This window comes from Cataglyphis hispanica, chromosome 21 (assembly GCF_021464435.1).
Source record: "Cataglyphis hispanica isolate Lineage 1 chromosome 21, ULB_Chis1_1.0, whole genome shotgun sequence".
NCBI classification, from domain to species: Eukaryota; Metazoa; Arthropoda; class Insecta; order Hymenoptera; family Formicidae; genus Cataglyphis; species Cataglyphis hispanica.
Genome location: NC_065974.1, coordinates 132,608 through 154,160, shown reverse-complemented (window position 1 = coordinate 154,160; position 21,553 = coordinate 132,608). Strand labels below are relative to the sequence as shown.

The following is a 21,553-nucleotide window of genomic DNA, read 5'->3' as shown; positions in this document are numbered from 1 at the left end:
TCAATTTTAAATCCGCCGTCCGAATAGATCCACGATACGCGAAATGATACTTATATATGCGTTTACGTGACACTTTATAACACGTAAAGTCGTTTAGCTCGATTACAGATAAAGAGTTTGCGTTCAAAGAGAAAATGAATCGTAATGGGACGAAAAATTGCCGAGGCTATAAAATACAATATCGAGTATTGTACATTCATTATATGGTGGATGTACAATGCGATTGCCATTTTAGTCGATTTAGAATGGTATGACGATCGATCTAGCCATGTATCGGATATTTCACGTTTTAACAAAATTTTTTTTTATTTAAAAAAATCATGGATTTAAAATGTAGATTTATGTATATAATTTATTTACTTAATCTTACGTAGATTATAAAATGTTAATGTAACTATTATTTAAAAAAAAGACATACGAAAAAGATAGAAAATAGTTTTAGAAAATCTCGTACATGGCTAATCCATCCTCGTACACTTTATGCTTTAAGATAAAGAGTTGTATAAAGAGGTACATGTATGAAATATTGTTTCTTTCACTTTTTCGAGGTCGGCAGCACCTTTTCGTTGCACCTTGACAGATGTAAACGCGTGTCGTGTTGAAAATAAGAAGAATATGTTTTTTGTATGTGTTATGTTTTTTTTTCTATTCGTGCGAAACTTACATGCGACGTTACTACTGAGCGCTAGAGATTATCCTTAAGTACTAGGCAGTCAAGGTAATATGCAACAATAAAAAAGAACACCGTGTATGTACTCTTATTATCGAGTGTATATGCTGGACAGAGGAATTTACTGGCGCTTGCGAGAGAAAGAGGGTAAAAAAAGAAGTTAATCACGGCACATCGATCTCTCAAGTTACATTTTGGCGGAACTGTCTTTCCGTGCCGCAAGGATAGGATAATCAGGTACTAGGAACAGCCCCACACAAAATTCCGATCCTTTGAGATGGGGACAGACATGATCGATCGAGAAGTTTGTCAAGAAAACCCAGAAAAAGATGATTCGAAAGAAACAGACTGCTTAATACAATTTCAATCTTCTTTCTCTCCTCTTTTTACGGGAGAATGTCGTTCTAATCCTCTTATCACATACTTCTCGATCTGGATGAAAAAAGATAATAATATATGTATATAGCTCTATATATATATATATATGTATAAATATATACACATCTACATAATATAAAAGAGTTTCTTTCATACGATATGAAATGTAATAATATTTGTAAAGTCTCTTCTAAGTCATATTAATCTAATTCTTGCATCGACAAAGCTGTTGCTCAGTAAATATCGATTGTATCCGATCACAAATTTGCAAGTACTCGCGAAGAATTCGCGGACACATGTGAACATATACCTCTCTAGCACATACATCCTAAATATATAATATCGATATCTCGGCTACTTTTGATAAAAAGCGGTTAATCTTACGGTTAAATCAAACTTTAAGATTTATAGCGATATCATGAATAATGATGGGTAATCTCAAAGGATAGGAACCCGCTCCGAACACTGCCCACACGAGAGGATCCATTACGATTAAATATAATATACACCGTATAATAATTACGATAATTATAATATTAAGAATTATTATGTTAATAGTTATTTAACCACGTGTATGGCTCAGTCTATTAAGCTAGTCTCATGCAACAACAACAATAAAGATACAACAATATATTTACTTGTGAGTTTGTCGAGTTTCGATTTGTGTTCTTTTGTTTATTACTTTGTATATTCTATTTCTCTAATTTACTCTAATCTTCTTTCGCTTTTTTTTTCTTTTTTTTTTGTCTGCAATCACCCCTCACCCGTTTTTATATTAATCCCCATGCATACTTTATCACACTCAATTCTATTTTATTGGCGATAGAAAAAACTGGAAATTTCAAATATCAATCAACGTCGATCACTTTTTCAGCCCCTCTATCATTGTAATATATAATATAATATAATTATGTATAAATAGATGATCTCATCATCTTATACTTTAAGATCATTTATATAAATTTATTATTTCAATCTTATCTTGACTGAGAGCTTTTTTATAGCGTATTAATAAATAATCGCGAGCCACATGATCTCTCGACGGGATAAAACATATAGAATGCACATATAGAACCGTGAACTACACATCCGAAAACTACATTGAAATAAGAAAGAAACATATTTACAATCGGGAAAACACGGAGTATATCTTCTAGATGTGATACGAAATTTTGCGCGGCGACCTGAGATCGAACAATAACGAGCATTTATATTTTACCACCGACAAAATCTTTCGTCTAGCTTAGGAACTATCGAGAGATGAACTATGTAACTTGTGCATGTTGTCTAGCGTTAAGCGCTATGAAATTCTTAAATATAAATCTATGTAAGAAAAGTGAGATAATAACGCGATATCGATTTAATATATATATATATATATATATATATATATATATATATATATATATATATATTTACATGTATATAAATAGTAAAAAAAATTAAAACATATAAATATAATTTTCGTTTAAATACACGTCGAGCGGAGCATGTGGCTCTATTTTTTTTCCTTTTCTCAAGCTCTTAAGTAATTATAAAAAACAGTAATATCACAAAAATGGTGCAGGCAGAGCAAGGAAGGAGACCAAAGTTTAGGGATAAAATTATGACAATATATTGCCATAAGTTGACGAACGAGTGTGGATCGAATCAAGGAGCGGTCACGAAATTCATCTGTTCTCCGCACACTGCAATTTCTTTTCTCTCCTAGGATGAAAAGAGATTGTGTGGCGTAGTCTGTTGCACAAAAAAAAATTATAATAAAAAAAATAAAACCAACAGAAGGATGCAAAATTATTCTTATTCAATAAATGATGACAAAAAAATATATCCTTCTCGTCGCACTGTACTCGATAATACATCAATTTTTCAGCTTGCCACTTCTTGAAAAATCTCCTCTGCCTCTCTCTCTCTCTCTCTGTCTCTCTCGATGCAATTATAAAAATGAAGTTTCACAACGTAAACCCTCCTTTAAAAAAAAAAAAGTCTATTCTCGCTTGCGCTAGTTCAATTCCCGCCAGTCACTGGATTTTTATTAATAAGCTTCAAAGTTTGATTGACAATAGTGATTTAACGATGATCAATTTTTCCAGGTTGAGCTTTCTATCCTCTTTGTTCGTTCTTTTCTTTTTATTTACTTAGCTATATGTGTGTGAGAAAGTAAAAATTAAAATATGTATTTTTTTATGCCGTAAAAACTATTTAGAAAATCGCTTTTGGAGAATTTTGCAGCATATCCGAAGTATATGTGTATATATTATATATATGCTCAATAATGTCAATACATGATATTTTTGTCACGCAGAATTATAAAAGAATTTTTTCTTTTTTTTTAATAACTGAGATAAAAATGCGTAACGTGTTAAAGCAAAAAGATTTGCTCACTGTTTTTAAACCGGCCCAGCAAATGGGACTGGAATGACCCGAGTCTGCCCTCGACATCTTTCTCTCTCTCAAAAACGATTTAAACACAAGATTTTTTTATCTGAATGAAACATCGAGATCATTACATCGCGCAAATAAAATCAATATCGCGGTAGATTTCACGTCATAGATTCGCTTGTTCTGTGAATCGCATGTAAACCGTTTTTTTTTTTTTTATTGATGACTGCGATTAAATATCAACTCGAGAGACTTCGATAGATCAGCAAAGATTTGAGATATCTATTATAATGATTAACAAAAACGTCCATTCTAAAATGTATTTACCTATATTTACACTAATGCTAATATGATACTAATTTAATATGTTTAACAAAAAAATAATCACAAAATGGTCTGCAAGTTAAAACATCGTATCATCTTGAATATATTCGTACATATATATCTATATATGTATATGTATATATACGTACGTATTCATTTGAAATGTTTTACACGATGACAAAATTGTCGCGTATAACCTAATATCACAATCAGCAGGAGAGAGAATAAAACAAGCAGAAAAATTTTGGTTCGAAACGACGGAATGGCACTTTCTGCGTGTGTGTATATGTGTGTTTTCTTCTCAACATATAAAAATACAATATTCTCGAAAAACCTTCTGTACACTATGAAATTTCTAATAATGTATTCTACCTTGTATCATATTTATCAAATAAGTAGTTCTACCTTGTCTCTAAAACTCTACAAACACATTCGAGTAATCTCTCGTTCTCTCAAAAAAAAAAAAAAAAAAAAGAGAAAAAAAATAAGAGGATCAATATCTAACGTACAAATTTTCGATCACAGTGTCTGGCGATCTCTATAACGTGAGATCTATGCTTTCCTTTAGGTCCTACTGTCTTTGCATATTGGTTTCAATAATAATATACATACATCTAGTTATATCATAAAGCTGGCTCAGAGTTGACCGTGAGCTCCAGCATTTGTCACGTTTCGATATACGCGAGAATCAGATAACACTTTTGTAGTGTTACATGTTAGCGCTAATGGAAACGGAGTGTACATTACTACATTTAAGGTATCACCGTTGTTACTATTCGATACCTTGTTTCATCTCTTAAGAAATGTGTAATCGACGATCCCCACAAAATTCCTCCCTCCCACCCCGAAATTAATCCCACCCCGCCCACCCACGCTTTTACTTTTGCGGCCAATGCTTATCTTTTGTCGTTCTCCTTTTTATTTGGACTCTTTCTTTCTTTCTTTCTTTCATCAGCCTTTGCTGGCTACAAAGATTAAAAGGCCCGGCATGCATCATTACTCTCTCTCCGAAAGCACGATGACATACCACGATGATACGGTAACGACAACGATGTTGATGAGAAGAGGCCGTGGTTTCACCCACCCGTCCCATCCGCCCATTGTTTCCCGCCCAACCCCATTCGGCCTGCTCCATTAAGCGGCCTTCTGAAAAGAAATTCAAAATCATAAAAATAATTTTATTTCATAAAAATAACATTTGGATTTTTAGATTCTCTAAATTTTTTGAATAGAAAGAAAGTGGGGATATTATTTTATGTTTATAATAAAGTTGTTTGACTTACCGCTTTTAGGCGGAGCTGTTCAGACGCCGTACATGTTGTGGAGCCGCTCACTAAGCTGTGGCGGAAACTGATCAGAAAATCGTTTCCAATTTTCCTCGCCCACTTGATTTTTGAATGTCAACAGTATCTAAACATAAAGATAACAGGTAATAAAATTGCGTTTTCCAAGAGATTTAATCTCGAGATTTCGTCTTCTTTTCGCCTACCTTCTGAAACATCTCTTTCAAGTCCTCTTTTGGCGCTGACCAAGACGCCACAGCGTCGCAAAAGAAGATGAAGTCCGGGACAACACCGGCCGGATTGACAGTAATCATTTGACACATACCTCTGAAGGCAGAATCCTTCTCTTCGTTATCTCTTATGCTTCTCAAAGAAGTGCACCTATTGATAAATAGGCAATCTCATTAAATATCGTTAGACTCTATTCGAGCGGAAAATACTTCGATCAGTGAAACACGTGGACACTTTACGGTATCGATTACATGATCGCAAAATTATTATATTTATATTTCATTAAATATTATAAAAATTTATTAGTTTCGCCGCAATGATCAAAGTATCTCTTTTTAGATTGCATAATATTTACATAGAGATGTATAATATGGCTATGGCAAAAATCGAACAATTATAATTTCGTTTATTTTCATTCCCATATAAGTCACATATAAATAGATATTCTTGTTTAAAATAGCATTCGACGAGAGACGAAACGATTGGCTTATTGTGAGGCCAGTCTACAATGTAATGATTAGCACTCGAAAAATCATTTGTTCTGTAGATTACAGCAATAGCAATTGTTTACATATAAAATATATATATTTTCAAAGCCATTAATTAAAACTAAAGTACTTTAATGGATAAATTGTTTTTGTAAATGTACTGATTGTAACAGAAAAAATTGAATCCGAAATCGCGAAATTTATGATCCTACATATGTACATACAGCCCCTATATGTATAAGGTTTATTTATATAATATATTATTTAATTATTAGTTTATTTGATATATATATATATATATATATATATATATATATATATATGACTGGCGTCATATTTCACTTACTGTCTTATTAGGCTGGGTTTACATTTGGCATTTATAATAATGACACATTATGACCCAACAAAAATCGGCAAAAATCAAAATATTAAATTATCAAAACATGCATTGTAATTCAAATTTGTAGAAAAATACCTACACGATAATTCGCACATAATTCGATAATGTACACGATATTCGCAGATAACTTCTAGAGCGAATAAAGCAAGAGATTTGACGAATAATTGTGACAAATGTAAACCTATCCTTGATCTTGAATTAAACAGGAGAGCCCATAACACACTTGCATGGTGGCAAAATAAAGATTATAATTATTTTATATAACGAATTCAAATGTAAGATGCTACTGCGAATACTGCAAAAAACCATTGTGCAAGAATTGAGTACATCTACAATTCCATTAAGAAAGTTGCGTGTCCTTTTTGGTTTATCGATACACACATTTTGCTTCAATTGAACATGATGGAGAAAGAAGGGCTCTCTCGTTTTATCCAAGTTTGCAATTGTAGCAGTAGCTCATATTCTTGCAAAAGAGTTCTTAACAGCCCCTGATGCAATTACTCAGGAGAGAATCGGGAATATATAATAATGTATAATAATAAAGTGCTAATAAAAATAGAAGGTAATATAATTAATAGAATATAATATAATAAAGAAATTTACACACCACTGTCGGACAAACTGCTGTAACATGGGGGCGACGTCGTGGGGACACACATAACCTAGGCGACCGATCGTTATGGCTACGGTTTCATTTTCGGTTTCGGTAAGTAGACAAGTGAAGTGTAGTGAAGTGACCGGAAACACAAACAATAAGACAAACTGATAGCGAACCAACGATCAACTCAGAAGAAGAGAATTATATATGCTCTGCTTATGTAACTTTCAATAATTAATAATTCTCAATAATTCAGTTAATTAATAATCAGAATCAAGTAACATTAATAATTAATCCAAGACAGTGAAAACACAGGTGAAACGTATGAGATACCGACAATGAAACATAGGTAATATCGTGCTATTGTAGCTGCTGAAACAATAATCGAAATTAGATAGCAGCGTGCGAGCCCGTGTGAAATTTGTATAATAAAAAAACCGATGTACCGCAAATGATTTCGCTCTTTCTCTCTCTCTCTCTTTCTCTTTCTCTCCCTCTCTCTACTACATGTAAGAAATATATGTTATTATACAAATAAGAGAATAAATAAGAGGAATATACAGAACAAAATTTGCATTATGATCTCTCAAAGGCCAATTTAAATAGTTGAACATAATCTGGGGCTTAGAAAAATATGCAAGCATATAATAAATATATATGTTAAATTGCAACATGTCTTTCCCATGGCAATACAGTCTTATATGTATACATGTTCAAGCCTACAGGCAGTCGCACACCACTAAATCAATATACAAGTACTATACTTATTTAAACCTGTTAATAAAACGTGCAATCGCGATTTATGTATATGATTATGTCAATTTGCTGAACTGTGTGGGATTCATTGTTGCTCCAAAAATTACTTAAAAAAAAAAAAAAAAAAGAAAGAAAGAAAGAAAAAGCAATATATATATATATATATATGTATGTGTGTGTGTGTGTGTGTGTGTGTGTGTGTATGTATATGTATATATGCACCTAGAGAGCTGAACGCCGGGAATGCCCGATCTAGCGTGATTTACGCTAAATAACAGAAACACTTTAAATCAAGGGAGACCTTTCATTAAATGATTATCAGAGATACCTTAACCCGCATAAAATTTTGCACAATTATTATTATTATATTGTATGGCTGATGATTCAGCGGGAGTATCGAAGCTAATCTCTGCGAATGAGAAGTTTCCCAATGTGCATAAAAAGCATACAGTCGTGATAGAGTGTAATTTCTAAGTCGGCGCGGTAAAAAGATAGCAATGTATATATGGGAATCGACAAATTCTCCATGTCGGTTCGAATCTCGCTATACATTGCCTATTTGTTCCAAAATATATTCAATATATTATATACGATATCGTTCTAGAGGAAACTAGATAAAGCTTGTGTTGACAACTCACCGGTATTTTCCAATAATGTTTTTGGTGTGTCTGGTCGATTAATTATTTCGATAAGTTGTGTCAAAATTAATGGGATATATGCGCTTGTGTCCGGCCCTGCAGAAGACAAATAAAATAAGTAACAAGTTTCCCACTTTCCTTTTTTTTTAAAGATGAAACTTTCGATATTTACCAAGTTTTATCGAAATCTCACCGATCGCCCACGTCGCGTTATTACACACCGATATGAATTGTGGGTGCAAGTTTTGTCCAAGTATAGGCATAAATTCCGCTGCTCATAAAATAGATAAAAAATTACTCCATTACTAACAATATATATTTCTAACAGAAATTTAATTTAAGTCATCTGGTAAAAATCATACTCACGTATACAAGGAAGTACATGTTGGAAGCAAGCTTTTGTGAGATCTCCAAGTAATGCAAAACTGCTCTGTCTGACTTCAGGCATAGTATCCTGCATACATTGATATAACAGTTGCATTACATTACTGTTCATCACTAAACGTTCCATATGACCGTCTAGTCCCTCAGCCAATCCACTAAGGAGATCTAATGCAACTATCATAAAATCTTTGTCAGGTGCCTCAAATTGCTCTGGATTTTGTGTGCTCGCTATATGTTGATTCAGCGTCTGTTCAACAAGTGACACACATCGCCTACAAACAAAATAGAATATGTCAATATATAAATTTATCATATATTGTAATGAAATAAAGTATAATTAAAAAAATGTGACAAAATAAGAAATAGATATTTATAGAAAACAGACTTATTAAAAGATTGTGGTGTTTATAACATACATACCTATAAACAGGCTCACAATATGGTAAAAAACCCGAACGTAATGCAGTAGCTACTGATGAAAGACATTCCAGTAACGGAAACAAATCTTTATCTTCGTCCTTCAATACGTTCCATTTATTAATGAGAGGTGGCATTAAAAGATTGATATAATCTGGTCTATTTAAATGATGACCCACAGAATCGGCGAGAGTGCCGATCGCGTCATATAATATTAAAAGATTTTTATGTTGATATTTACCTGCAAATAGAGAGTTGATCAAAATTCATACATTCTATAAATCAAAACAAACCGAGTGTTGTGTTGTTATGGTACTCACTGAATGCAAAGACAAGTGTCTCAAGAATAAATCCAAGATAAGGAACCAATTCAGTGCATGCCTCTTCTTCTAAAGTCGCAAAGGCCGAGCATGCCGCTTCTTGAACGCGCTTGTTACTATCGAGCACTCTTTTGAGCAATTCAGTCATCAGAGGTTTCAAATGCGTTTCGTGTGGCTGTGCGCAAACCCAATGCGCATAACGACTTAGCGTCCAGCAAGTTATGGCACGCACAAGAGCTTTCTTGTCACTTAGACAATTGATCAAATACGGGATGAGCTCCGACAGATGCGGAATCATGCCACTCATGCAACCTATAATCAATTGTTTGCGCAAACAATGCATTAAATCTCAAATGTCTAATATCTTTTATCTATTGAAATATTCTAAGGCGAGATAAATATGCATACCTTCGGCAATAGCTCCTAATGCAAGGATACCAGATTCCTTAATTTCCCAAGACTGATGAAAGAGAGTCTCTTTTAAAATTGGTACTAAAACCGGTAAAAGGTCTTCTCGAAAAACATTAGCCAGCATGTCCAGAGCAGCGGCGGAGCACTTCCTCAAGTTCCAATCGCTCAGAGTCGAATCATCATCGCATCCGTCTTCAACATCTAAATCCTCGTCGTCGCATCCGCCATTCACACCGCCATTATTCTCGTCAGCATGCCTGCCCATTCCATTGGCATGATGTGAATGGTGTGTCTTCGATTTATGAAATCGCGGTCGAATATCCTCCTCCCTATCTGGTATCATTTCATCCTCTTCTACATCTCCTTTGAGAAGAATTATGTCAATTTCTGAATATTTCATACCTCTTACCTAAAATGACAAAAAAAAAAAAAAAACGTTAAAAATAATTAAGAAAAAATGAAGAATGATTGTTTTGCCAAATAAATGATGAACATGGAAAAAAAACTTACTAAAATAGGTACTAATCGAGTCAAATGTGGCGCAAGCGCTTCTTTGCAAATTGGTTGTTCTGCTAGTGATAACCAAAACTCGCAAGCTTCCAATGCTACTCCCTCGTCAACATCTTGAGTTCTCATTAACATATATTCTATTATATTGTGCATGTGTGGTATTAGTCTGTCCATTCGTACTTCAAGCAGCATCACCAGTGCCCTAAAAGCACAGAAGAGATTAAGAATGTTTTCCTAATAATAGTAAAAAAAGACAAAAAGACAGAATGAGAGAAAACAAAAAGATGCAATATATTATTAATTACCTGCAGACATTTTTTCGAACTTCAGAGTCATCATCTGAAGCTAAATGGAAGAGATTCTCCAAAAAGCTATCTATATGTATCATAAGTGCTTGTGTACGTTGGATAATGAACTGATTGACACATGCTATTGCATGAGATCTGATCTTGGGACTCGAATGTCTAAAGAAATGAAGAAATTTTGGAATCAAAATGTTCAGAGGGCGATTCAGAGCATCCGAATCTAATATCTCTGCCGAATCTTCGCAAATCTTCTGCAAAGCACCAAATGCTCCTTCACAAACATTGTAATCTTGGGAATCCAACATTTGACATAATGCTGGCAATAATTCCGGCCAAGTTGTTAATTCACCTATTTACAGAAATAATTAATAATAATGTTTTTAGATGTCATGTATAATATATAAAGACATATATATACCTTTTGATGCGACAGTAGTAATCAAAATACCGACAGTCGCACGAATTAGCGGTGATGGATCTCCGACTGCTGATAGACATTCTTGCTTTATGAAAACTATGACTTCCGGTAGAAATTTATGAAAGTAAGTCTTTACATTATTTTTGAGTATCAGCCCACTTAGAGATCTAGTAGGTTCATCTTAACAAAGAAAATATCATTAGTTTATACAGGTGATATGTCTTGAGATATGCATAATTATAAATAAAATTTGAAACATCTTGAATAGAGAATTATATATTTTTAAATAACATACCTTCTGATGTAAGTTTTGTTAGAACAAAAATCAGATAGTTGTTGAAATCTGGAAATTTGTTTAACTCTTCCAATTTCTATTCGAAACAGTTAAGGAAAGTGACATTAAAGGCCTGTGAAAAAATTACTTGACATCAGCATTAAACAGATTCGTAGAGAGAGAAAACTTTACTCTTATTTATGTTTACAATTCCCTCAGCTGATACACTTTTCTGATAAAATATTGTAATCTCTAACTTCTCCCATTATATATATATATATATATATATATATATATATATATATATATATATCATATATATGTACACAATATCGTTCAGTTCTCCAGATTGCAATTCAATATGGTTGTAATCCGAGCAGCGCAAACAGTTTATTTATTGGTCCGAGCCAGGATGAGAAGAGCTTTCTGTTGAAGCTATCGATCAGAGGACTGCGCGAGCGAGCGAGCAAACGAGAGAGCCGGATTTCTGCACTGCTCGCGCGCGGCCGGGCATATATACATATGCATCGTTAACATATTTCCAGCTCGTAATGGATGGGAGAAGTCACGGTAATCGTACGCTGGATTCCGAGGCACGAAGAATTCCCGGATGACATTTCGATCGACGGCATTGACGAGAAAGCCGTGTGACAGGATACGAACAACGATCGTTAGCGATTGCGAATTCGCTATCATATGCGCGCGCGCGCGCGCTCGCTCGCTCGCTCGCTCGCGCGATCTCTCGCATGGAGATCGCGTTTATATCCGCGCGTGATTAATTTTTCCATAATCCAGATTAATTTCCTTGGCTTGGAATCGGTACGCGAGAATCGTACCAGGAAAACGGACGATGATATACGAATGGCAGTTTGCGCGCGCGTCCTCTTTTCGTTACTCACTCCGGGGCCACGTATGTGCGAGCGGCACAACGACACGACAACGACGAGGCACGAAACATCTCGAACACCAGATCACTTTGACGAGGCAACGAATTGCAAAAGGATACTTGTTGTACGGCTCGCTGGGTTGCCGTGTCCGGGCTTTGCGATTCCTTGAGCAGCGTCAGGATTTGTCTGAGTCCTTCTTCCTGCGGTTGCCACGCCATTTTCATCGTGTTTTTCAACAGCACCACCGTAACGCGCAGCCTGCCTTCTCTGACCTCGCAGATAAACGGAAGCTCCCCACGACTCCCCTCCCCGCGCCCATTCAATCACCCCTCTCTCGGAGCAAGCGCTCGTCAGGACCGTGGTTGTGCAAGGGGGCGCCACGCCCTTCCTCAATATGCTTGGTGACTGTCCGAGGTTCCCTACCCGTCGTGTTGACCTGTTCTCACGTGTGCTCCTTCGAGAAATTCGATACAAAACCGGATCACGAAATTAGATGCTTAGGGCTAATTTCACCACCTTCGATTAAAACCTCGACGGTTAAAATCAGCGGTGGCAACAGAAAATAGAGATGAATGAAAACCAAGCATTCTTATCATTTCAGTTGCCACCCTGTCGTCAGTTAATCTAACCGAAGGTGGTGAAATTGGCCCTTACAATTGTTTGAAGAAATGTTTTTATACCGCGTGGGAACAACGTGCGCGATTCGATTAAGACGAGGGAATTTTGAAATCAAGATTTACGGCGAGTTCCAGACTTCCGGTATTACAAACGCGGGAAAATGAACCTAATGATAAAAATGATCGAGCAGCATTTGAACAGCAAGGTACATCTCGCAAATAAAATTTGAATATTTCCAATTTAATTATTATAATTTAATTATTATAAATTTTTAAAAATGGAAGGTGAAAAAATTTGGACTTTTTCCTAATCTAGGATGATGAAAAATTCATGAATTCCAATACGGACGAATAAAACCGAATTTCATCGAATGAAATGCATATTTTATTTGTAAAAATTCTATCAACATATGAAAAGACGATAAAAATGCAGTAGCGATTGCATTTCGATATGGCAAAGGTCCAGACAATTTTCCAAGACAATCCGACAACTCCCGACATGATTATAATCTAAGGCTGCGGTCGGGAAGACGTTAGAAATGCTTCGAAGCATTACATTAACCAATCAGAATAAAGAAATCTTTGCTCTTTTTGTCCTGATTGGTCAATCAAATGCTTCGAAGTATTTCTAGCATCTTCCGCAGCCTAAGTACTATGAAACAGAAGAAACATGCGCATTTTCCGCGAAATTGAACGCATTCAAATATACGTATCATTATTTAAAAAAAAAATTAACGTTTCGGTAATTGTTAAAAATATATAAACAGAAGAGAATGAATGCAAAACTCATTAAATATCTTATATATACACATATTTCAAGTATATTAGTGCTAGGCGTTTTTGTTTTAGGCTTTTACAAAAATCGTTTTTTTTTCGCGGCAAAAGTCACTTGCAATGTATAATAAACTTAAAACTAAAATTTAATTTCCTTCCTTAACTCTAAAATTAATTATTATGATTCCTTACAATTTGTACTGTCACGTTATTACAAATATTATGACTCACACTGAGCTTTGGGGTAACTTTTGAAGTGTCAGTCTTATTGAAGTGATGCTCTGTCAAATTGATATGACATGATAATAATTATGATAACTAATTACACACTCTTATGTTCAAAATTTCTAACAAAATAATTCTTTTTCTTTTCATTTTTTTATCTATTTCACTTCTGATCTTTCACATTCCTATGAAAAACTGTGCTTTTTTGTTTAAAGGCGCTTTACTTAGATGAAACTACTGTAACAAGGCCATAGAGTGAAGATATTAATTTATATATATAAGCAATATTTTAAAACGTCATCAGGCTGATATTTATAAATGTACCATAATTATGTTAATTATGCACATACAATTTTTTTCATCTGTATAAATTACTAATATTATTTTATGTGTATATACACAATGTTTTCAATATATTTCAATCGTAGTTGAAGGCGTGATTTGCTTCGTGGAAAAATCTCTACTACAAAAACATTAAATAGTCCATCTATTCACAATATAATTACAGGGGCTATGTAAAAAATCACGCCATTTGTTGCGTTTATTAATAACGACAGTTAAAGGCACATGTCAGAAAAGAGTTGTTCTCACTATTGCTTAAATCATGATTTATAAAGAGAAACCTTTGTCTGATTCGATTAATTTTTAAGCTGGTCTTCCATGAACGCGGAATCTGTATAAACATGTATAGTCCAATTGTCCGTGATTGCTGTGTATCCTCAATTCTACATATTCATATGATTGATTGATTGCTGTGTTCTGTATAGATAAAAATCGAATAAAAATTTATATATACGAAGGTAATAAAAAAAGTAAAGAATTTATTAGAGTAAAGAAAATATACCTGAACTGGAAAATATTGCAAATTATTGTCAGAGTATGTAAATTCGTAGTCACCAAACTTTACAGGTTCGGGATCGCTCTCATTCATCAATCCCTGTGAAAAAATATAGGTATATATATATATATATATATATATATATATATATATATAAAAACACATGATACAAAAGAGAGACTGTCTTACATACCCAGACATTAAACTTCCTAGGCGCGCTTGACATGTTCTCGTCCGATAAAATCAATTTAGAGACGTGCTCCAGAGTGAAGCCGGTTACATAAATGGCGTTTCGCAATTGTATCAGGAGATATCCGGGAAAATCTTGGAAAGCCCAACAAACACCAGGTTGTATCGGATTTCGCTGTATTACCGTCCGCGGATTATTGCTTTCGTAATACAACGTGAAACCGAACAATGTAAAGGCTCTCGACTTTATGTCGTATCGCTGAGTGCATCGCGTGCTAATGATCTGACCCCCTATATTGTAAAAACACAAGAAATTTATTTATTGTATATGTATGTGTGTATGTATGTATATATATATATATATATATATATATATATATATATATATATATATTATATCCATATTATATCTCTTATTTATTAGTGTGATACGATACCTGCCGATTCCAAAGCGTAATCAACTTGACCCGTTTTGTCCGCATCATATATCTGCAAAACTTCCTTCGCTATTTTGCGCATCTGTTCATCCGAGACGTGAACGTTTGCATTTTCAACATCATTATTAAATGTTTCACCTATAAAAAAATATATAATTTTCAATATTAATAATGTATGTATGTGATCAAAAAACAAGATTAACATTCTATGCTTTAGCTTAAAACCTTCTCTGTTGTAAGATACGAGTAAATCCTGACTGATTTTTGCCAGATCTTCTTTTGAAAGTCCAGGAAAATAACTAAATAAAATTCTTTCCACATGTTTTTCTAAATTATGATTTGCAACAGATTCTGCATTATTGTTGCAACAAGATTTTAATTCCGAGTAGAGCTCGCGTAGTTTCTCGAATTCGTATTTGATAAGTTTTAGCTCGTTATACATTACATTGTTCAGTTCATCAACGTTCAATTTATTTTCCAAATTAGCAATCTTGTCCTGGAACAGAATTTTGAAAATAATTATTAATTCTTAGACATTATTATATTGTATACTTGAACTTACATTGTATTCTTTCCGAAAATCGGCATCATTTTGTTTTCGATCTTCCAAAACCCGAGTAATATTTATAAAATATTCCTACATAAAATATTAAATAGACCATAAAACAACAAATATATAATATCATCATATATAATTATAGGAAAATTTAAATTTATACCATTTGATTTGTTTGTTCGTTTTCGAGTATTTCTATCCTGCTGACCAATTCAGCTTTGTCAGTCAAATCATTTATGTGTATTTCTTTATTAACTGATTTCTCTTCAATACTTCTACTCTTATGATCATTTTGTTGTATGTCAGGTAATAAGTTTTGTGTCATTGACTCTGATACAGTTTTAACGTCAGAAAAAAGTGAAAAACATTGCACTAGGCACCAACCTCCTGAAATAAATTCAATATCATCCATAAATTTAGCAATTATAAGAGTATTCTCTCCTTCTCCTGTTACTGTATTGAACTACAGTGTTCCAATACGAAAATTAGTGCCACATGACTGTACAATTATTGAATTTATAATCACAGTGACATTTTAAATGGCACATACACCAATTATACGGTGTAAATGTTCGAAGTGGAACTATTATACAATATTGTAACTGAGAGAAGGATAGACGAAGGAACTCACCGTTTCGATGACATCGATCGCAATGACGGTTCCAAGTTTTTCAAGCACAACACGCTCCGACTTTTTAACACCCAGTAGAGTAATTCTCCCTCTATCCTTCTCTCCCATTGTAAAAATTTTTTTTTTTTTTTTTTAGATTTAGATCTCATAAAATGTTTGATTGTGACACTATGACGCTATATCACTTTAACAGATTGTGTTCACAAAAGAGCTACTAATATTGTATGCATGAAAAATATTTTATTAAGTATGAACGTGCTTTTACAATATATATTATCTAATGATAATTGTTACATCAAAATATTATTGTATCATATCCTTAATATATATAAGAAAAATATTAAATATGTGGTGGTTAACTGAAAAAATGATCAATTTTATTTTATTCAACAATTATTTAATTTTTATATATATGTATATAATTTCTAGGATATCTAAAATAGAATCCAATGTTTATTTTATGTTAAGAAAACAAAATGTATAATAGAATATACAAAGTATATAACAAAAATGACCGATTTTAATGTGAACTAGACAATGACCAGCTATAGTTCAAAATATAACAGATGCATATAATTATATGTAAAATATATATAGCAACAATATATAGATATATATCTTAAATATATCTTTATACACAACATTAGTCTATTAGTAAAAACAAAAAATCAACAAAGCATTAGTTGACAGTCAGCCTATAAATTATATGATATTTCATATTAAATTTTGATTTAAATATACAAAACAAAAGATCATAAAAAAAATATCTTCAAAAAAAAAAAAAAAAAAAAAAAAAAATTGATAAGTACATATATTATTCATGGAATTAGAATGAAACTTTATAATTATAATACAATAAATGATATGACAATAACTGTTACATATACTGACTTTGTCATAGAGCAAAACAAAAACAAAAACAATGGTTAAATCACACATAAATATTAATTTAAGAAAAAAAATAGACGAAGAAAGTATGACACACTTTTGTATACAAAATTTTTGTCATGTCATGAACAACTTATTTACTATTTTGTGATTGTTTTAGCGAAAATTCTCTGTGTAATATTAATTTGTTATTATTATGTTGCAAAGGAATATAAATATTCAATATACCATCTTCATCCATTTAACTGAATTATATGTATATATAGTTAGGATTATATTATACTATGCTAAACCAATTTTTCAATTAATCACCACTTTATATTCCACCCAATGGGAGGCATTTCAGGCAAAGACACGTTCACACTGGGTAAGAGGTGCATGAAATAATTTTTAAGTTCTGCAAAGTATTTTACAAATAACTCATAGTAAAAAGATGTTAGGTTGGTAATATAATTAAAGATGTGATAAGTCGTCTCAGTGACACCATATTGGACATTGCGCAGAAAATCCACACAGGTAAAGAAATGTTCCTGCGCGATGTAAGCCCCTGAAACAAAAAGAAGATGAAGGCCAGGATAGGTTTGGAGGCCTTTTTGATGCTGCGGTCCCGCGAATGACATTGGTCTGACTATGCTTCAATGATTAGTTTAGATATCATGTGGATCGATGAGAAAGTGTAGAGTCCAGAAAGAGATGTTTTTCTTTTTTTATTTCCTTAAACAGAAAGATGTAAAACTACTCACCAAACAAAAAAAGTAACGGAAGAAGTGTAATCCATAAAATCCTCGGACCTTTCTCTTGCAGCCATTTTCTAACACCGGTAAATTGACTCAGCAACCAAGCATCGAGTACAAGTATTCTGACAAAGAAGAAGTACATATTGTGTGTATAATGATCCAAAGCTTGCCATAATGCACTCCATTTGGATTCTAAATAACAGTTAATAAGATATCATTAGTTAGTAGTGATATTTACACTGAGAATAAAATAATTAAACAAGTACACATATTATTAAATACCAATTATAATACCATTATAAGATTGATAAGCTTGTGCACCATAATGCTGCCTTCTATCAGTTTTGAATTTGAAGAATTCAATGGTTTTTTTGAACCAAAAAATAATAAAAGTTGTAAGATATGTAAACCACTGCACAATCCTCCATCTTTGGTTAGTCTTGATTGATGATGATGTCAAAACTTCGTCCAATTCAGTATCAGAATCAGCCGCATTATATTTTCCAATAAATTTTGAAGGAGTTTTTGACCATGACAAATATCTGTTAATATAAAAAAATATTATCTTGTTCAATAAAAGTTTTGTTTTAATATATAAAAAAAAGAAAAACAAGATATACCTTGTCGAAAAATCAGAATATCCAGGCTGAGAATAAATTATTTCTTTGTGACTCTTATACTGTTCTATGTGTGTTTTTTTTACAGTCGTTTTTATTAAAGGATTTGGTATATATGATATATTGTGATCATCATCAAACTATAAAATTTAAAAAGCAAATTTTAAATCATTTTAAGAATACAGAAAATATTATAAATATGTGTTTATGTATAGGAAAACAGTGTTGATTTAAGATGATGAATACTTACGGAATAAGAGCTTCCCTGCTTAAAATCGACAGTATCCATATCATTAATTTCACTTTCTGTCGTTCTTTGTGTAGTTTGACTTAAATTTTGACGACTGATCTGAGATATGGTATTGCTTTCATCGCCATTCGCGTGTATAGACCGCCGCGACATATTGGGCATTGCTAATACACCAGGAGCTATCTCATAACGATATTGCGATGCTTGTGAATATGTATAATCCGTCTTTGGAAAAACACTAAAACATTTATATACAAATAGTCTATTATATGCAAACAGAGTAGATCTTTATTCTAAATCACATTTATATAAACTAATTTCAAGCTTCTAATATCAACTCAACCTATTCAATGTGACTCAAAAGATATAGTTTATAAACAAAATTAGAATTTACTGTTTACAAATGTACAAATGTTTATTGTTTACATTTTTTAAGAAAGGTTGTATTTTTAAGATGAAAAGATTACAAAAAGAAAAATTTATTACATATAAACATAATTATTTATATATAATATTTTAGAAATTAAATGTGGAGATTCTTGTTTAAAAGGTAATAGAAAGCAAATATAATGTACAGAGAAATAAAGTTTAAGATGTACTTACTTCCACCATTCACCGGCCTGTTTATAAATCTCATAAGCAGATCCTGGTCTACTAGGAGGATCTTCTCTCTCCCCTTCTTCAGATGAGTAATCACTGGTAAGTATCCTATGTGGTGTAACACTTTTGCGCTTTTTCTCAGCCTTTTGATTAGATACATTCTCCTTACTTTCACTTTGACCATTGACAAATATTTGTCTTTTAGCTCTCTGGCGTTCCGATCGTCGTTCTGCTTTTCTTGTGGTAACAGCGGAACTCTCGGATTTTGTGCTTTGATTGTCCGTTATACTTTCTGTCACAGATTCTTCCTTACTCTCTTCGATCGGTTCCATGTTTTTTTCATGCATTTTACTGCTACTACCAGTTCTGTAATTGTTGTAAGAAAATGCAAGCAAGATAAAGATAAAATATGTTCATTATTTGTTTCATCAATGATAAACTTCAGAGTTTGAATTACTTACAGCGATCTAGAACCAGATCTCCTGCTACTCGATACTTCTCCAGGTGTATGAGATCTTTCCCGGCTTTTATTTCTGAGATCATAGTGATGCTCTATCACCTCTGGCTCTGGCAAAGAACGGTTTAGGACCATAGGAGTGTGCGAGCGTGATCTGCTCCTGTTACGCAGCTCGTAATGATGCTGCTCATTCTCCATCTTTCTGCCAAACAAGAAAATATGCCCGGGTATTGAATAAATTGGAATAAAACACAATTCTAACTAAACAATCCCGCCATGTAGGCACAGTTATATGGTCAAGAAATACCGCTTTTAGGAAAAAGATGTGTCAGAAATGTGCTGGCAAGCATATGCCCAACTACAGCTAAAAATAGTCCCCTCCCCAAAGGACAGCAATCCTTCCTGCTGGATCCCTATTTCTAGTCTCTTTCTTTTCCCCTCCACCGCGATCTCGTAAAAAAAAAACTCACACAAAGTTCACGCGAAGAGGAGATAACGCGTCCCGCTCTCTCAGCTTTCGAGGCCGAGAATTATCGTAGACTCCGGCGACGTGGAGATCACGTCGGTCTTATCGTCGCATGCAGGCACACACTATATCTCGATCACGTTTCTCCCTTGCAAAATCACTCCAAATCACTCGGAGACACCGCAAACTCCGAATGCACACCGCTCGTCAAAGAACCGCTCGACCGTCAATTTATGTATATATGATACATATATAAGCGTATATATTAACGTCTTACGTCGCGCGAAATAATCTACGCGCTCGTTTACGCTTCGTAGCACGAATACACCGCTATTTATAGAAAACTCACCGTTTCCGCGCGCGCGATTAACGGGACGCGCGAGTTTTGCGTTGCGCAATATGCGCGCGACCGCGGGACGCGTTTCAATTAAAAAGTAACTCTCGTCCCCTCCTCCTCCTCCTCCTCCTCCTAAATAACGACGGTGACCGTACAGCTATCACGAATACATTCACGATGCGTCGTGAGTGCGTGGATGCGTGTATGTATATACACTCCGCGACTTCTTTGGTCTTTGGTATGGGACAATGCGTGAAAAAACGCAGATGCGTATGCGCGCGCACATTTACACGATGATTCATAACCTTCTGCAATCAATCCTTGTAATCAAGGGGGGGAAGGAGGAGAGCACTCTTATTGATGACACATTGTAGAAGGAATAAAATTATAATTTTTTCCCTTTTCTGCTTACCGTTAGTTTAACCTGAAATAAGTTTCACTACAAAACGAATACGTAAATTTTGACAGATCTACACGTGTAAAGCAGATATACTTTTTATATATAAAAGTTAATGAGACCGCATCGAAAATGAGTATAGACTGTTAATTGTAGATATAAACAGATAATAAATATAGACATAAATACTATACACATATGTTTATAACGTCGATAAAATAAAATTCTGCTCTGTTTATCATTAAATGATAAATGTTTTTAAACTTAGAGTGAAACATTGCGAATATAGATGGTGTTAGCTTCGAATTCATAAAAATTAAAATTGTATTTTTACAGAGCAAATTTTTACTTTAATTTACAAATTATTAATTTTATGTTTTGAAAAGCTTAAAGTGGGCCTTGCGCAATGTCGAAATTCATAAATCTTAAGAAATGCTAAATTTCTTTTGATGATACGCGCAAT

At 33.6% G+C, this 21,553-nt stretch overlaps 2 protein-coding genes across 9 annotated transcripts; both read right to left on the bottom strand.

Moving 5' to 3' along the window:
- Positions 1-4,628: 4,628 nt before the first annotated feature.
- Positions 4,629-12,473, bottom strand: LOC126857338 (transportin-1). Of its 2 annotated transcripts, none has more exons than XM_050606666.1 (15): positions 12,194-12,473; positions 11,209-11,284; positions 10,914-11,093; positions 10,496-10,844; positions 10,191-10,392; positions 9,678-10,089; positions 9,270-9,581; positions 8,953-9,190; positions 8,515-8,804; positions 8,321-8,419; positions 8,149-8,244; positions 6,764-6,839; positions 5,244-5,418; positions 5,038-5,164; positions 4,629-4,897 (listed from the first exon to the last, which is right to left on the bottom strand). In XM_050606666.1, the coding sequence occupies exons 1-14, from the start codon at positions 12,296-12,298 to the stop codon at positions 5,057-5,059; spliced, it is 2,718 nt and encodes a 905-aa protein (XP_050462623.1). In that variant the 5' UTR covers positions 12,299-12,473; the 3' UTR covers positions 4,629-4,897; positions 5,038-5,056. The 2 variants fall into 2 exon arrangements, with proteins under 2 accessions (XP_050462623.1, XP_050462621.1); XM_050606664.1 differs by having other exon boundaries at positions 4,629-4,900; positions 12,194-12,472.
- Positions 12,474-13,485: 1,012 nt separating this feature from the next.
- Positions 13,486-21,245, bottom strand: LOC126857478 (klaroid protein-like). Of its 7 annotated transcripts, none has more exons than XM_050606940.1 (14): positions 21,106-21,245; positions 19,895-20,092; positions 19,437-19,799; positions 18,834-19,071; positions 18,587-18,723; positions 18,261-18,508; positions 17,973-18,158; positions 15,874-16,097; positions 15,717-15,791; positions 15,380-15,650; positions 15,155-15,292; positions 14,722-15,008; positions 14,535-14,627; positions 13,486-14,449 (listed from the first exon to the last, which is right to left on the bottom strand). In XM_050606940.1, the coding sequence occupies exons 2-14, from the start codon at positions 20,086-20,088 to the stop codon at positions 14,336-14,338; spliced, it is 2,568 nt and encodes an 855-aa protein (XP_050462897.1). In that variant the 5' UTR covers positions 20,089-20,092; positions 21,106-21,245; the 3' UTR covers positions 13,486-14,335. The 7 variants fall into 7 exon arrangements, with proteins under 7 accessions (XP_050462897.1, XP_050462894.1, XP_050462898.1 ...); XM_050606937.1 differs by lacking the exon at positions 21,106-21,245 and adding an exon at positions 20,706-20,921; XM_050606941.1 differs by lacking the exon at positions 21,106-21,245 and adding an exon at positions 20,706-20,921 and having other exon boundaries at positions 19,895-20,088.
- Between the last annotated feature and the right edge of the window lie 308 nt (positions 21,246-21,553).

What these genes read in the sequence shown, in the direction of transcription:
- LOC126857338 (XM_050606666.1), bottom strand. Translation starts at nt 12,298, where the DNA reads ATGAAAATGGCGTGGCAACCGCAGGAAGAAGGACTCAGACAAATCCTG. An exon ending in CTCGATTAGTACCTATTTTA is followed by an intron (nt 10,090 to 10,190) that starts GTAAGTTTTTTT and finishes TTGTCATTTTAG; the next exon opens with GTAAGAGGTATGAAATATTC. An exon ending in AACATTATTGGAAAATACCG is followed by an intron (nt 6,840 to 8,148) that starts GTGAGTTGTCAA and finishes ATGAAACCGTAG; the next exon opens with CCATAACGATCGGTCGCCTA.
- LOC126857478 (XM_050606940.1), bottom strand. Translation starts at nt 20,088, where the DNA reads ATGGAGAATGAGCAGCATCATTACGAGCTGCGTAACAGGAGCAGATCA. An exon ending in CAGGCCGGTGAATGGTGGAA is followed by an intron (nt 19,072 to 19,436) that starts GTAAGTACATCT and finishes TAAATGTTTTAG; the next exon opens with TGTTTTTCCAAAGACGGATT. An exon ending in CGTATCTTACAACAGAGAAG is followed by an intron (nt 15,293 to 15,379) that starts GTTTTAAGCTAA and finishes ATTTTTTTATAG; the next exon opens with GTGAAACATTTAATAATGAT.